This window comes from Schistocerca piceifrons, chromosome 1 (genome assembly GCF_021461385.2).
Source record: "Schistocerca piceifrons isolate TAMUIC-IGC-003096 chromosome 1, iqSchPice1.1, whole genome shotgun sequence".
Lineage (NCBI taxonomy): Eukaryota > Metazoa > Arthropoda > Insecta > Orthoptera > Acrididae > Schistocerca > Schistocerca piceifrons.
Genome location: NC_060138.1, coordinates 788,319,727 through 788,336,710, shown reverse-complemented (window position 1 = coordinate 788,336,710; position 16,984 = coordinate 788,319,727). Strand labels below are relative to the sequence as shown.

At 40.5% G+C, this 16,984-nt stretch overlaps 1 protein-coding gene across 2 annotated transcripts in view; it reads left to right on the top strand.

The window, feature by feature from the left end:
* The window catches only part of LOC124713109 (G-protein-signaling modulator 2), a 144,176-nt gene that overhangs the window by 124,999 nt on the left and 2,193 nt on the right, over window positions 1–16,984 (top strand). For both annotated transcript variants that reach the window (XM_047242924.1, XM_047242923.1), the window contains exon 13: window positions 13,823–14,163. In XM_047242924.1, the coding sequence (XP_047098880.1) occupies window positions 13,823–14,065 (243 nt within the window). In that variant the 3' untranslated portion in view covers window positions 14,066–14,163. The remainder of the gene's footprint in view (window positions 1–13,822; window positions 14,164–16,984) is intronic.

Below are 16,984 nucleotides of genomic sequence, written 5' to 3'. Positions count from 1 at the left end.
GCTTGCTTAGTTTGAATCTTTTAGTTTCGGGTGGAAAAACATAGAAAACGATATTCATAAATGTATTGACTTAAATCACGTTGTTCACATCTTTATTTTATTTTGGAATATCGCGGCTGTTAAATCGTTTACATTTTTAGAATTATGTATGATAATCGATATCCCACTCAGCCTTGATCAATAATCGACGCTTTTATCCAGCCCTTGCTGATGAGCAGCGTAATGTTTCGGAGTGCCGCCGATAGGTAGCACAGAGACAAGAAATTCACCCTTTCTCGTAATAAGACTGGGCTTTAGAAATTATAAGTATTAATGTAATGAACGCACTGTATCTTTTATCTGTCAGAGCATTCAGACAGCAATATATCATTTATAATGATTGTCTTTTGGGCGACTTATGTTTGATTACCTTGTGCGACTGCGTTCGCGGCTTTTACTTGCTACCAGTCACGTTTGACACAGAGTTAGAATTTGTAGGCTGAGTGGGCCCCCTTCACGCTCATAGAAATTCTAACCCTGCCTTTCTTGACTCCCCTTATCTTTCCTCTCCTGAGATTAATAGGTGGCATCTGTGGAAGAAAAAATTGAGATGGTGTACATTTATGGAGAAAGTGGTAGACATTTTGACAATGCAGTCCCGCTTTATGCGCAGCGTTTTCCTGGCCAATTACGATCACGGTCCTCTTTTGTTCAAGTTATTAAACAATTTACGGCATAAGGTAGTGTGAACCAGAAAAAAATAAGGCATGCTGCTACTGTTTGTGGAGAAAACAATCAAGTGACAGTCCTAGCTGCTGTGGCTCATAATCCACATGTGAGCATGAGAGAAATATCAAGGTAATCAGGAATTTTGCACATGAGTGTTTGGAAAATCCTGAAGCTCCACAAATTTCATCCAAACCATGTGTCCATGCATCAGGAACTACAAGGCGATGACTTCCAAAACCGTCTAACATTTTGTCACAGGGCAGTTCAGTGGATGCAAACAAACCAAAACTTTTTTGCCACAGTACTTTTCTGTGATGAGGCAACATTCACAAACCACGGCAAAGTTAATTGCCATAACATGCATTACTGGAGTGAATAGAACCCACACTGAATTCGAGAAGTCAACCATCAGCGGCCTTGGTGAGTTAATGTTTGGTGTGGTATAATTGGCGATACACTGATCGGTCCATATTTTATCGATGCTAATTTGAATGGCAACAAATATTAAAATCTATAGGTACTTGAAAATGAACTGCCAGATCAATTTTAAGACCTGAGCATCAAACTTCGACAAAACGTGGTTTCAACATGGTGGTTGCCCAGCGTATTATTCATTAGTAGCATGTGATGTACTAGATTGACTTTACCGTGGTTGCTGGATCGACAGGGCAGGTCCTGTGAATTGGCCAGCCAGATCGCCTGGCCTTACCTCGCCATGTTTTTTCTTATGTGGTTATCTAAAAGATATTGTTTATCAGGAAATGCCTACCACTCGCGGAAACATGCTGCAAATAATAAGAGATGCTTGCACTGCAATTACACCAGACATGTTATCAAGATATGTGCAGGAATTTACAGAATGAGTCAATAAATGCATCAAAGTTGGAGGTCATCACTTTGAACATTTGATTTCATAAAACGGTTAGATGCAAGATATTTACGGACAACAAGTAGACTGAAAGTGAGCGGCGATGGGACTCCCTGGAAACAAGTACCTCAAAATCTATTTACTTTTAAGTATTTACTAATAATCAGCAATAAAACGAAACCAATCGTTCCTTTTCAGGATCACCAAATCTTAAATGTGAATATGTTCATCTTTAGTTAGCGAGTGGGTTAGTCCTTTCCTCAGTTAATCTTTTACTTTGTTTACTCTGTGAGCTAATGAGTACACTCATTAGTAAGTAGGGTGTTTGGTTAGTCAGTTAGCTAGTCAGATGATTTGTTTGATAATTAAAAGTTGTGTGGCCTCATGACCAAGAAACAAACAAAACTTATCTGAATCTGCGGAAAAAATTAATATTTGGGTCAACGTTTGTAAAACTCTAATTCCTCTCTCTCAAACCCCACACTATGGTGAGAGAGGGAGAGTTTTAGTTTTAGCGAATCAAAATTTATGAGGTAAATAGGTAGTTTTTATTTATCCGTAACCATTTTCCACGCAAAAATGAGAATATGGATTTTCTTGAATTACAGTGCCAACTACCAAGAATCAAAACAAATGTTTAAGACAAAATGCATGTAGTTTCTTATGTAGAACCTGATTCTGCAGAAAAAAATGGGAGTTCCCATCTGAAATTGTAAAGTTACCTTCCGCGACACCCCAGGGGGCTGGGGTGGCGGGCCAAGCTTAGCACCAGCAGGTATCCCCCTCCAAAAATAATTAGCTTTGGATTCTACACATTTTTTCGTGTGAAGCTTATTTTTTGAGTTATTCTGGTTTGTCAACTTAAAATTTACACCTGGTATAACATAGCTTGAAACTCATAAAATGTATCCATCCATTGGTTATGACAACTACTACAGTATGTTCAACATAACCATTCCCTTCATTACCCTTTCAGCAGAGTCTCTTTGAGGATGGTACTTTGATATCTTTACACTATTACTTAAATTTGTCCACAAATTTCTTAAATATGGTCCCACTAAATTGACTACCAGAATAAAATAGCTGCCTTCCTGAAATATGATATTTAGCAAATTAATCAGTTTTGGGGAACCTTATAATTCTCTTAGCCATAACTGCCTCAAGAGGATTCAATCAGATATATAATTAGACCAGCAATTCAGGACTACAAAAATGAAGGTTAATTCCTCTCTTCCTCTTGTTAGGGACCCATAAAAATCAACGGCAGTTAAGTCCCATAACCCTATAGGCGTTGGATGCAGTTTCAACTTATGTGGTAGAACCATGTCCTTTACTGTTTGACAAATATATAATTGTTTGATATTAACTTTAACCAACACTGAGGTGACAAAAGTCATGGTATACCTTCTAATATCATGTCAGACCTTTTGCTCATTATTGTGGAGTAACTCAATGAGGCATGGACTCAGAAATTTGTTTGAAGCCCCCTGCGGAAGTACTGAGCCATGCTGCCTACACAGCCATCCATAATTGCACTTGTGGTCTAGGGGTAGCATCTTTGATTATTAATCAAAATGCCTTCAGTTCCAGGTTCAAAACCCACCACTGCTTAAATTTTGATTAATAATCAGCATTGGCAGCCAAAGACTTTCAGCATAAGAAGTCACCCTAATGCTGCAAATGGCCTTGTCAAAGAGGATGGAGGAGCAGACAGAGATTCAGGGCAGTCTCTTGTCCTTGGGGTGGGAAACTGCCCCAAAAGGTGGAAGAATCAGCAATGATCAACATCATGAAGATGCAGAAGGCAATGGAAACCATTGCATTAAAGACACACAACATGTGTCCACAGGACATGTGGCCTGTAATTGAAAAAGTGTCATGATGATTTCTCCATTGGCAAAAGATTCCGGAATTTGGATCTCCAGGAGGGGACTGCCAAGTGGGAGGTGACCATGAGAAAAAGCATGAATAACCAATGAAAGGATGATGAGTCAGGGCATGGAATGTTGGAAGCTTGAATGTGGTAGGGAGGCTAGAAAATCTGAAAAGGGAAATGCAAAGACTCAGTATATATAGTAGGGGTCAGTTAAGTGAAATGGAAAGAAGACAAGGATTTCTGGTCATATGAGTATAGGATAATATCAACAGCAGTGGAAAATGGTATAACGGGAATAGGATTCATTATTAATAGGAAGATAGGGCAGAGTGTGTGTTACTGTGAACAGTTCAGAGATAGGGTTGTTCTTATCAGAATTGATAGCAAACCAACACTGACAACAATAGTTCAGGTGTGCATGCCGATGTCACACACTGAAGATAAAGAGATAGAGAAAGTATATGAGGATATTGAAAGGGAGATGAAAATTTAATAGTCATGGGGGACCAGAGTGCAGTTGTAGGGGGAGCAGTAGAAGAAAAGATTACAGAAGAATATGGGCTTGGGACAAGGAATGAGAGAGGAGAAAGAATAATTGAGTTCTGTAATAAATTTCAGCTAGTAATAGCCATTCATAAAGATGGGGTACATAGTAGACAAATGTGTTAAATGTGCCCTACAAAGTTTGATAAATATAGTGGAAATCAGAGGGTACCTCAAGAAAGTGACGAAAGATGACATCTTAAAGGCGGTGAGTACCTTGACTGAATGTTTCAGTCTAATGAAATTGGACATGAGTGTGGAAAATTGCTAAAAATAAAGACAACGCCAGCTCAGAAAGTGAGGTTAGCAACCCCCAGACAGAGGGAAAGGACTGCAACGCTGGGGGACAAGTGGCGCCATCTGTTGACCCAATACAAGAAATTGAGAGCGGCAACCAGCACATACCAACTCATAGTGGAACTACTTGTAACTACAACAATGGACACAGTATTAGAGGCAAAATCACAGAAAAAGTAGTGCAAAAGATAAGCCTCATAACGGAGGATTTCACAAACAGTGCAAAGATTATGATGAAGGAAGAAATTGCGAGTACAAGTCAAAAGATGCCAAAGCTGCAGCAAATACCCAACACCATGAAGAGGGAAATTGAAAAAGCATTTCACACAAAAGAATATGAAACACTTACAACACGGGACATTGCACAATACCAAGAAACAGAAACAAATGCAAACGAAGAGCAATGGACTGAAGTTACGCATAGAAGGCCAACTAAGCAACATGAGACACTGACTGGTGCTGGACCACGAGATGCAAATCTACTAGCTGCAGATAAGATGGTCTGGCTCTATGTAGGAGAGCTCAAATCTGAGACAGTATCAGACTCAATAAAATATTTCCTCAATAAGAAAGGAATAAAAGAAAACGTGAAATGCGAAGAACTGGTAAACAATAATAATACAAAATCCTTTAAAGGAGGCATCCCCTTTCACATCTTTAAGAGTTGACGAATAAAGCTGAATTCTGGCCAGCAGGAATCACAGTCAGGTGCTTTCATTCCCCTCTCCCCCCTCCCCCAAGAAAACAGAGGGGTGTGTCTTCCATAAGACACAAGAACACTGCCCAGGGATATGACATAGCAGTCCTAACAGAAACATTTTTAACCAAAAACTGGCAACACCCAGAATTGTACTGCACTCATCTCCATGCAAAACAAGACAACAGAGGAAGACCAGTGGAAGAATAACTCTCCTCATAAAACCGGAATTAACACCAACAACAGCAACTATCGAACAGGAACATACACTCCTGACAGAAACGAAATGAAACACATTACAATAATATCAGCATACTTCCAACCTAACAAGACAGCCATTGATATAATAGGTGAAGTACACCACTTCAGAAAAGTGCAAGGAAAAGAGGAAGAAGCACTTTCGAGAACAATAGATGTTGGGAAAGTGGAAGCAAAATCAGACAACGTAAAACAAATCGAAATGCTAATAGACAATTTGTGATTAGAGGAAGCAACAGAAGCGATATGAGAACTCCTAAGACAAGTTGCCAATCCCATGTACAAAAGAAGAGCGAAAAAATGGTTCGACAGAGAGTGACAGTTTAAGAAAAGATGTTCTAGAAAGCCTACATCAACTAAAACAGTGCGCAGAGAATAGTATACTCCTCAGGACTCACGCTGAAAAATGAAATATCTATAAGAAAACTCTAAAAGAAAAGAAGAGAACACTCAGGCAAAATAAGGAAAGAAACTAGTGGAGGAAGCCTCAAAAGACCCATATATTGCGCTAGGCCTTAGAAAAGAGCTGAAATACTTTGCATTGATATGAAAATATGGGAGGTGCACTTCGACACTGAACAAGGAAGGACTAAGAGGGAGACAAGAGGGCAGAGAGGATAATGTCACAAACAACCATGGAATGAGTCCTATTGGCCACAAGAGATCAGAGATGTCATTAACAGCACCAAGACCATAAAAGCTGCAGGCCATGACAGACTTTATAGTGAATATTTAAAAGACACTGCCAAATACTAACACAAATGTGAACAGAACTCTACAATAAGTGCATAGAAGCAGCCCCCGTTCCAGAACAGTGGAGACAGTCAATAGTAAAAATGCTGCATAAAGAGAAAGGAGACCCCAAGGACCCTAGCAAATTCAGAGGCATAGCCCTAGAAAATTTACCGTTCAAAGTATTCACAAAAATAATAACAGAAAGAATTGAAAACAATCAATGAACACCTTCCCGAAAGCCAAATGGGATTCAGGAAGGGAAGAGCAGCTCTGACTGCAATAGAACTCCTGCTAAAAAGTTTATAAGGTGTCCTTGAAGACAGAGAAAAGTTTAATGTGGTATTTATAGATTTCATAAAAGCCTTTGACTTTATAAAGAGAAAATTAATGACCAAAAAACCAGAGGAAACCCTGGGAGAAAACAATATATGGACACGAATCATAAGCACAATACTGCAATGGAACAAAATAAGTATCTCAGACAACTTCTCCCTCTTGGAACCGATACACCATACAAATGGAGTACTACAGGGAGACCCACTGAGTTCTCTGTTATTTATCCTTGCAGTGGAAGAAATTGTAAGAAAACCTCAAAGGGAAGCTATAATCTTATATGCAAATGGAGGCGTTATTGTAATAGGTGCAGAGGACATTGCAAAATTACAAGAAGCAATGAACGATATGGAAGATTGATGTGTCAAACGTGGCTTCAAAATAAATGTGGTGAAAACAGAAATGATGATACTCAGAAGTGGAGGAAGAGCACCTGCATCAGCTGAGATCTTCATATAGGAGAGAAAACTGAAGATTGTACCAGACTTCAAGTACCTAGGGGTCACAATACAAACAACTTGAAAATGTTTCACAAAACACGTAACGGAGAAAGCAATGTAAGCAATAACGGCAATCCATGAAATACAATACATCAGAGCCTGGAGACAGCAATGGCACTATTCAGAGCCAAAATCTTCCAATACAGATGTACGGCATAGATATTATCGGATCACGTCTTAAAGTGAAGAATCTAATGGCACTAAAAAGAGTGAAGGTGGCCTACATAAAGAAAGCAATAGGATTGTCCAAAGCAGCATGATCCAGACTTGTATACCTGCTGGCATGGGGACCCTTTCTCATTGAAGACCTATGGACAAACCTGATGCTACCCAACAGCAGCTCTTTGGAAAGTCTAATTAAAACATTGAAGGAAAAAAGGGAAGACATACCTCCAAAATTTTACAGCACAGGTGCAATGATTGACCGAACATGGACAAAGGGAAACTTTGAAATGAGACACATGATCACCAGAATGGCAGTCCATGTTTTCTGCCACCTTATTGGCAACAACACGTCATATCATGAACCAAACACAGTGTGTGAGTGTGAACTGTGTCATCAAATATGCAAACATTACCATATAGAACTCTATACCAAGAAGACACAGTCTTGCAAATCACAATATATAAAATTTATAATTTTGTTTATTATCATTGTACTTTGAATTTGTATGGATATTCGGTTGCAATAAACTTATTATTGTAATAGCGAATATTCTGTTCAAGATTCACAAGAGGAGGTTGTATATTTGGAAAAGGCCGGGTGATAGGGGACGATTTCAATTAGATTAAATCATGGTCAGACAGATTCCAAAATCAGATACTGGATTGTAAGGCATACCAGGAGCAGATATAGACTCAGATCACAGTACAATAGTGATGGAGAGTTGGCTGAAGTTTAAGAGATTAGTTAGGAAAAATCAGTATGCAAAGAAGTGCGATACGGAAGTACTAAGAAATGACGAGAGACACTTGAAGTTCTCTAGGGCTGTAGATACAGAAATAGGGAGTAGCCCAGTAGGCAGTGCAGTTGAAGAGGGATGGACATCTCTATAAAGAAAGAAAAACATGGGTACAAAGAAAGTAACTGTGAAGAAGCCATGGGTAACAGAAGAAAGTACAAAACCCTATCAAATAAAAACTCACAATACAGGCATGTTCATTGTAAAGCAGAAATCTCTTGACACAGATTTCTTATCTTCATGTCACGTTGAGTTGCAGACACACAACAAAGAGCCCATTACACGTTAAGCGTTTGACCAAAGCCTTCATCAGGAAAGAGAAACATGTACACATTTACACAAGCAGGCACACCTCACACACACAAGACAACTATCTATGGCTGCTCAGGCCTGAGCAGCCAGAGAGATAGCGGTCTGTGTGTGTGAGGTGTTCGTGCTTGTGTGAATGTGAGTGTGCCTCTCTTTCGTGATGGCAGCTTTCCCTTTAAGGTGTTAAATCTGTTTGTTGTGCCTGTTTGCAACTCAACATGTCATCTTTATCAATCTATCCTTTCCATAATTGTTGATATTCCAACCTGGGCTTCCCATCATTTGAAATGTACGATGTGATATGACCCCAAGTTATCGTGGTTGAAGATGAGCAGTAACTGAACTGAATGTTATTACAAGACATTGTTTTCCCAGTACAACAAATTATGACATAATGAAATAATGAGCGCAGGAATCCTCCACAATGCAAGTGGTTTACCTCTCCAGTACAGGGCTGAGCAGTAGTGTGGTAATGTTGGCCGAAACCTTGAGAACAGTGCTTGCATAGGAAATTCTCATCATGCTTCTGTCTGCTCCCACTCACACATGAAACAATCAAAGACAAAACAAACAGTAGTACATAACATTACTTATTAAAAATTACATTCTGTTGACATTGGTAGAATGAATATTGCTTACTATATATCATAATCACATATGAGTTAAGACATACTGCAATCCCGAGGTATCAGTGCAGTCTATACTGACACTGTAGATAATGTCAGTCTTAGTTGAGCTGTATGTCTGTTGCTTGTGGGTTGTCAAACTAGCTGATGTCAGTAAATTCAGGACCATTGTTACCAATACTTCGGCAATTTACTGTTAAAAATTTGATACCCGAAGTGTCTATACTCTGTTCATAGCTTGATTTTCCTCTTTGCATGTCAACTGGTGAGTGTTCATCAGTGGATGGAGTTATCGCCTAGCCAAAACATCCCCAGGTGCACTCCACAAGTACCCTGTTATTCGAACAGCTGCTTCCTCTTTGTAATAGACTCCTGATCTATCTAGGAGAGCCCTACAATTCTCCACCCTCAGGTCCAGAAATCTGCATCCAAGATCATTACAGAATTGATGGAGACTCTGATCAATTTTGTGTACGCTTCTGTAAATTGTAAGCTCTCCTTTCACCCTATAAGTGAGGCTAATTATCTTCACCAGCTCTGTCAGCCGCACATGCAAACTGAGGATGGCCTCAGAACCCAAGTAACAGTTGTCATTGGTGCTGACGTGAGTCACAACTGGAAGATTACTGCACCTTGCATCCTCAATAGCTGCAGGCAGGGCCTTCTGCACATCTCGGATGAGGCTGCTCTGGCAGACATACCAAGCACACATTGGACTTCTTTGCAACCCTGAATGCTACTCCTGTATGGGACTTCATAACACGCCTAACATTGGAGTTCCCAATAACTACAAACCTGAGCCCTGTATGCCTGCTTGGACTCTGCTGAAGGGGCAACCACTTGTCTCCTCACAGGGTGAATGAGTGAGGCCGGACAGTCACTTATCACTGTGATAGTCTGCCTCAAGTGATGTAAGTGCATTACAACGTGCCGCTCAGTATGCAGTGAGCATGGTTCCACCATGTCGAGTAAGCTGTAAGATGCATTGGAAGCAGAGCCCTTGGGTGAAACACGAGACACTTGAGGCAGCCCATGCTATGAACTAGCTTCTTTACCATCGCTACACCCCAAGATAAAAGCTTGCATACAGCTGAGTGCAGCCAATATCTTCAGCTATTTGCGAACTGCAGCCAGCTCCTCTTGTGTAAAACGTAGCATGAATACACCCTATCCAACCTACTGCTAAAATTCAAGTGAAGGCAGTACATGCAAAAAAACATAAAATCTAACCCTATTGTCTCTTAGACAAGATTTTTCCTGCCAATTTGTTAAAAACAGTAACACAAGCTACTTAAAAACATGAACTTCTCTCCAAGATTAGTTCACTTTATGCTGGCAGATGCAAACAATGTACTCTCGTGGTGGTTCATGAATGGAGGCTGGCACCTGAATGAGCTCTGTAAAAGGGTAGCCAGCAGCTTAGAGCAAATCACAGGGGCACTGCATGTAGCATTAAGTGTACATTACACAATTGCTAAAATGTGATACTGCACCCCTTAAGTAAACAAACATATAAGGAATTTAAGAATTAAACTATAAAAGCATACAGAAAAATCTAAATAAGTAACTCACTTTTAGTTAGAATAAAATACACTCTTTGTGGTTCATAAGTGGAGACTAACCACGGACTGAACTATTCAAAACAAACAACAGGGAAAAGAATGTAACAATTCACCAAATAGTTGAAGTTGTGACTTATTGATTGGCACATAAAGGATACTGAGGTCTCAAACTGCAGTGCCATGCAATGTATTTACCTGAGACAATGTAGCCATGCAGATGTATCTGTAAGTGTGTGTGTACTCTATAGCCGTGCAGAAGATTTACCCAAAATCTAGTAATGTTCCCTGTAAAGTTTATGTGCCAATCAGTGACTCCGTGTCTCATCCTTATCCTTAAGAGTCCGCATAAGAATATTCTGTATGTCTTCTGCTTCAAGGCTATGAATGACTCCTTTCCTTCTGAAAATATGATGGGGAAAGTTCAGCACAACTCACTGAATAGGGCAACCATTGAGTCATCAATGGCAACACAAACAAGAATGAAAAGTTTGCTAGCTTTTGAGTGAATCCTTTAACGAGCTAGAATGCAAGTTCACACACACACACACACACACACACACACACACACACACACACACACACAGCTGAGCAGCTACATTTTGTTGGCTGAAAATGCAGTGTCGGGACTGCAGTTCGGGAGGTAGATTGGAATGAGGGATTGTGTCAGGTTGATTGGGTAGAAAAGAGGTGGGTAGCAGGAGGAGGAGTTGGGTAAGGGTGGCTGATGGTTTGGAGGGAGGCAGTGTGTGTATAGGATAGGAGTGCTTGGAGAGAGAGGGAGCAGGTGTATGGGATAAGAATGTGGCGCACAGGCACCGGAGCCAGAGAGTTTGTGTGTTGCATAATAATGGTGACGTGAAGTGGATGGGGGATGGGGTGACAGGACAGAGGAGGAGGAAACTTTTGGGGAGTGGAGTGGGTGCTGTAGGTTAGTGGAGATTGAGGCCAGAGGATTACACCAAAGAAGCATGTGTTGCAAAGATAACTCCCAACTACATACTTCAGAAAAGCAGGTGCAGGGGAAGGAGGATCCACATTGCATGGGTTGTGAAGCAACCATTGAACTCTAGCATGTTGTGGTCAGCAATGTGTTCTGCCACTGGTTGGTCAAGTCTGCTCTTGGCCACAGTTTGGCAGTGGCTATTCATCCTGATGGGCTGCTGGTTGGTGGCTGTGCCCACTTACAGTGATGTGCAGAAATTGCAGCAGGCCTTCCTCTGACAGGATAGGATAAATGTGTGACAGGACTAGAGTAGAATGTGTTGGTTGGGTGAATTGGCCTGTCTTGCATATAAGTCTTCCACAGGGACATGACCCTGTGCCTTGGATTTAAGAGGGGAAGCAGCTTAGGGATGGACTAGGTTGTGCAGGTTGGTTGGGATGGACTGTGGGTAGGATGTCCCTTATTTCCAGGCATTAAGATTGATAGCCGAAGTCCTAGGAAGGGCATGGTTCAGTTGCTCCAGTCTGGGATGATATTGGGTTCTTTATGGTCATAGGAAGATTAGATGTGTGAGGGGTAAGGTTCAGGTAACCCATTTGTGGACTAGTTTTGGGGATAGTGCCTATCTGTGAAGGCCTTTGTGAGACCTTTTGCATACTGGACAGGGGAATTTGGTCATTGCATATATGTCATCCACGGGTGCCCAGGAAATGTAGGTATTCTTGATGGTTAGTGAGACTGATATGGCTCATCTGAGGTGGAGGTCAATGCCCAGGGAAGTAGCACATTGGTTTGAGGAGGACCAGATGAAGGGCATGGGTGAGGTGTTGAGGCTGTGAAGGAATGAGAATATGTGCCTCAGCCCTTTACCCAAGTTATGAAGATATTGTCAATGAACCTGAACCAGACAAGGGGTTTCAGTTTCTATTCATACCAAGCCCTCTAACCATCAACAATACTGGGATTTTGACAGCTGTCACCCCTTCCACACCAAAAAGTCCCTCCCATATAGCCCACCCACCAGTGGATGACATATTTACAGTATAGAGAATTTCCCTGCCCTGCATGCTGAAAGTCTCACAATGGACATCACAGACAGGCATTGTCTCCAAAACCTAGTCTGCAAACAGATTTCTCACACAGTATCCTCACATATTTCTAACCCTCCTACCACCCTTAAGAACCAGCTGCAAAGGAGAACCCTCATCGCCCTATATCTTCCTGAAATGGAACAATTGAATCATCTACCTTGCCAGGGCTTTGACCGTCTATCATGCGCAGAAATGAGGATCATACTACCCACATTCCTTCCCATACCTCCTTATGTAGTAGTAAGCCACCTACCCAACCTACATAACATCCTGATCCTTCCCCATATCACTCCTATTCCCACTCTCAACCCTTTGCCTGCCCAGTTCACTCACCCAGCACATCCTCTTCTAGCCCTGTGACAGGCTTACCCTATCCCATCAGAGGCAGGGTCACCTGTGGAGTCCTGCCCGATTCTGCTACCTAGAACATCCTACTCTAGTCCTGTCATAGGCTTATCCTAACCCACCAGAGGCAGGACCATCTGTGAAAGCAGCCAAGTCACATACCAACTCAGCTGCAATTTCTACACAGAATTTTGTGTGTTCTTGTCCACCAGAATCAGTGATCGCCATTAAACTGTGGCCACAAACAGGGTGAACCCAATGGCAGAGCGCACTGCTGAGCACAATATGCCTGGTGTCATTAACTGCTTCATAACCCATGCCATCTGGATCCTTCCCCTCAGCACCAGCTTTTCTGTAATGCATAGACTGGAGTTACCTTGCAACACATTTTTTGTTCCTGTAATCCTCCTAACTTCAGTCTCAACTAACCCAAAGCATCCACAAGTCTGCCCTACAGTCTGCTCTTCCTCTCTCTTGTGATGCCCATTGTACTCCTTCATGTCATCATCATTGTGCACCACACAAACTCCCTGATTCCTATGCCCGTATGCCACATTCCTATACTGCGCAACAGCTGCCTCTCCCTCCTGCACACCTGCTGCCTCCCTGTGAGCCATTAGCCACTCTTCCCTAACTTGTCCTCCTCCTCCTTCCCAACTCTTTTGTTTGTCTACCCTATCCCACTTGATATAACTCTTCACCCCAGTCTTATCTGCAGAACTGCAGTCCTGGTATTGTGTATTTACCGGGCTCAATGGAGGTGCGCACGTGTGTTGCTCAGCCAACACAACTGTAGTTCGTTAAAGGAATTGTCCAAAAGCTAGCAAAGTTTTCATTCTTTTTTGTGTGGGCATTGGCAGCTCAATTGCTTCTGTCCTACTTGTACAATATTCAACATCTGTTCACATTTCACTTTAACTCAGGCACAAAGTTGTTCTGGAATCACGAAATTGCACAAGATGTTGCATTTATGCTGTGTTACAAACTAACATAACTAAACAAGTAGAGCTTTTTTACTCAATTTACTTTAGAATTTTTTAAGAATTTATAGATGTCTTGATTAATGGCAATATGGGCAACTGAATTATCACAATTTTGTGAAGTAAATACATTGATGTATTCATTATACTAACTTATGATTTTTTTTTTTTTTTTTCCTTCTTCTCCAGAGTTCCAGATTAGAGGACCAACGCAGTTCTCTGCCCACTGATGATAATGAAACTGAAGGAGAAGCTCGAACACACTCTGCTGCTCGAGGTGCTACTGTTCCTGATGAAGACTTTTTCTCACTCATTATGCGTTTGCAGTCTGGTCGCATGGAAGACCAGCGTGCTTCTGTCCCTGTTGTCCCGACTGCCCCTGCACCACTTGCAGAGAACAGACAAGCTTCAAGAAAGGACAAGAAGAAATGACTAACACTGTCTGCCCCTCCTTCTTTGGAACGCTAGGGGGCATTTGAACAGCTGAATCAACATTACAAATCTTTGCTGCTTCCATTACCGACTGATGGGTAGGTTGTAAGGACATGTTAGGTTTTACAGCGCCCTATTGTAAACAGGGTTGGTAATGGTGTAGCTTAGCTGTGAACAGTTGGTGTGTTTGTCATTGCCTGTGAATCAGTTCAGTTTTGCAGCATTTACCACAGTAATTTTGAATGCCATTCTCAGTATAGTTATAAATCAGATGATGTTATCCAACATTTATGTGCCAGGATAGACCAGTAAACAACTTTTTCCCTAGTATATACAACATTTGTGCAGTCAGAATACATTTTCAACAGAATCTATATATTTTTTTGTAATATTAATTGCTTGGAATGCTGCTAATATTCTACCTTTAATGGGCTGATTTGTTTCACTGCAAAAGACAGTTCTAAATATTTTTATAAAAATGGAGGTTATTGTGCCAAATCTGCTCAGTTTAGAATTGATGCTATGTTGCCTGTATAAACAGCAGCTGTATGCATAAAATTACCATCATTAAACAAAAAATTGTTTTGTAGTTGCAGAGAATAACTAACAAAAAACAAAAGGTGTGAACGTTTCTCGCATTTGGGTTTTATTATGACATTGAAACAACAACTTCTGTTTGTGTAGTTTTTTGTTTATAATTTTTTAATCAACATTGTTTGTCATCTGTTTGCTGTGAAGAGTTGCCCAGCATTATGTGAATGCCTGTAACTGCCAAACGATCTCAGTTTGTTATTACTGTGAATTGGCTCATGAAATACCCAGTTGGTATTTTCTCTCTACTTCTTTCTCTGTTGTCCAGTTCCATATCTGAGTGGTTAGTGTGGCTGACTGCCATCTAGAGGTCCCGGATTCAATTCCCAGTACTGCCAAGGACTTTTCCTTGGTGGAAGAACTACAGCAGAGTCCACTGAGCCTCATCATGCCAGTTGAGGAGCGCTTGAATGATCAGAAGCATTACAAGGTCTCTAAAGTTGACAATGAAAGGGGAGAGGTGTACTGACCCAATTTCCCTTTATAATGCACCCAAATGATGCCATTAGCTGAGGATGACACGGTCGTTAGTTGGTCCCGTTTGGTCTGTCTGAGGCCATGATGATGGAACTTTGTTGTTGTCTTTTTCTGCTAGTGCATTTATCCCCGCCTTCATAACCTTCAAGATGAAAGTACTGCACAGAGCATTTATTTCACAGCCAAAACACTACAAGCCTTCTGCAATAGAATTTACAAACTCAGTTATGGTATGGTAAATGAGAAAATAAAGAATTTAAAGGACTTAAATTTGCAAAGAGTGTACTGAATTATAAAATACTAGGTAATGAATAGAATGTCCCTAGCTCATCTGGATTTTGTTAGAAATTTTCTTGCTCAGACCAGAACAGACAAGAATTTGGATAAATAACGACGATTCAGATAGATTGTGCTGTGAAGTTTAGTATATAACATGAAAAATGAAACTTCCTAGCAGATTAAAACTGTGTGCTAGACTGGGAATCAAAGGTTCTGAGTTAAAGAGTCTCTCTCTGGCATACAGTTTAAATCTGACAGGAAGTGTCAAAACAGCACAATTTCCAGTGTGGGGTAAAGATTCATTCTGGAAACATGACAACTATTTCTTAAAATGTTTTATATATTAAATGAATAAAAATAAAGCAGTTTCAGCAGGAAGTATGTTCCACAAGTGTACATGAAAGCAAAAGTGAGACCCTTATATGGTACACGTTAACTTAAATATGAATTGTAGCTAATATGTTTTCAAAATAATAAAGTAATTTTCCTGCCAGCTAGAGGAGCAGTCAGTAATATTTTTTATAAATGAACAAATTACACCACATTTGGTTGGGGGGGGGGGGGGGGGGGGGGGAGGCAAGGGGTGAAAGCAGGAGTATATCATCCATCTCCTAGGGCTGCACTGCAAATGTGTATTATAGTATGAAAGCATTGGAACAAGTCAGCACAGATCTTGTTGTAGAGTGATCAGTGCAAAGTAGAGATCATTCTTGCAAAAAAAATCCTTTATAGCTTTGTAAGTAATTGTAGGATGCTGCAAAATTGTACGTGTAAAACTCAAACAATGGAAATTCCGAGATGGAATAACAACAATATAAAAAGATAGATTGTTAGTAATCACACAGAACAAGCGTTGACTTGCAGACACACCCAATGAAAAGACTGCTAAACTTTTAGCTCTCAGAAAAAAGTCCTCCTTCAGAAGCAGCAGTCACTTGGGCGTAGACAGTGACAGTTTGTGTGTGTTTGTTTTTCTGCTTCCAAATTAGGACTTTTTTTCTGGAAGCTAAAAGTTTAGCAATCTTTTCATTGTGTCTTTCTGTGACTCAGCTCCTCCTCTTTGCTGTGAATAGCAATCTATACTTTTTGCATATAAAACTCAATCATTTATAATTATTAAATATGAACACCAGGGTAACTCCAACTGCGGGGTTTGTGTACGATATATGGTCACCATCAGCACAGGAAATAGATGATTGATTGGGCTGGTATGTGTATGTAGTCATCCACGTGAATTAAATAAAATGGTTAATGCAAAAAATACTATAGTCAAAGGATTTCGTTCTCCAGTTAGGCTTCCATAAAACCTCTAGATTAATTAAGATGACGGTCATAAATGCTAAACTACATTGCAACACAGTTATGCTCCATTTATTTTGATGTATGTTGGATGAGTGTAGGATATATCACATAAAACTTAGTAGATAAAATCGAAGTCATTTTCTAAATCTCCATCCTGATAGAAAGACAGAAGAAGAGAAAATACAGTGGAAACTAGAAAGGAAGTCAAGGCAAAAATGTGCTGGAAAACTACAAAAAAACATATGATAAAGACATGCAAGAACAGTGCAA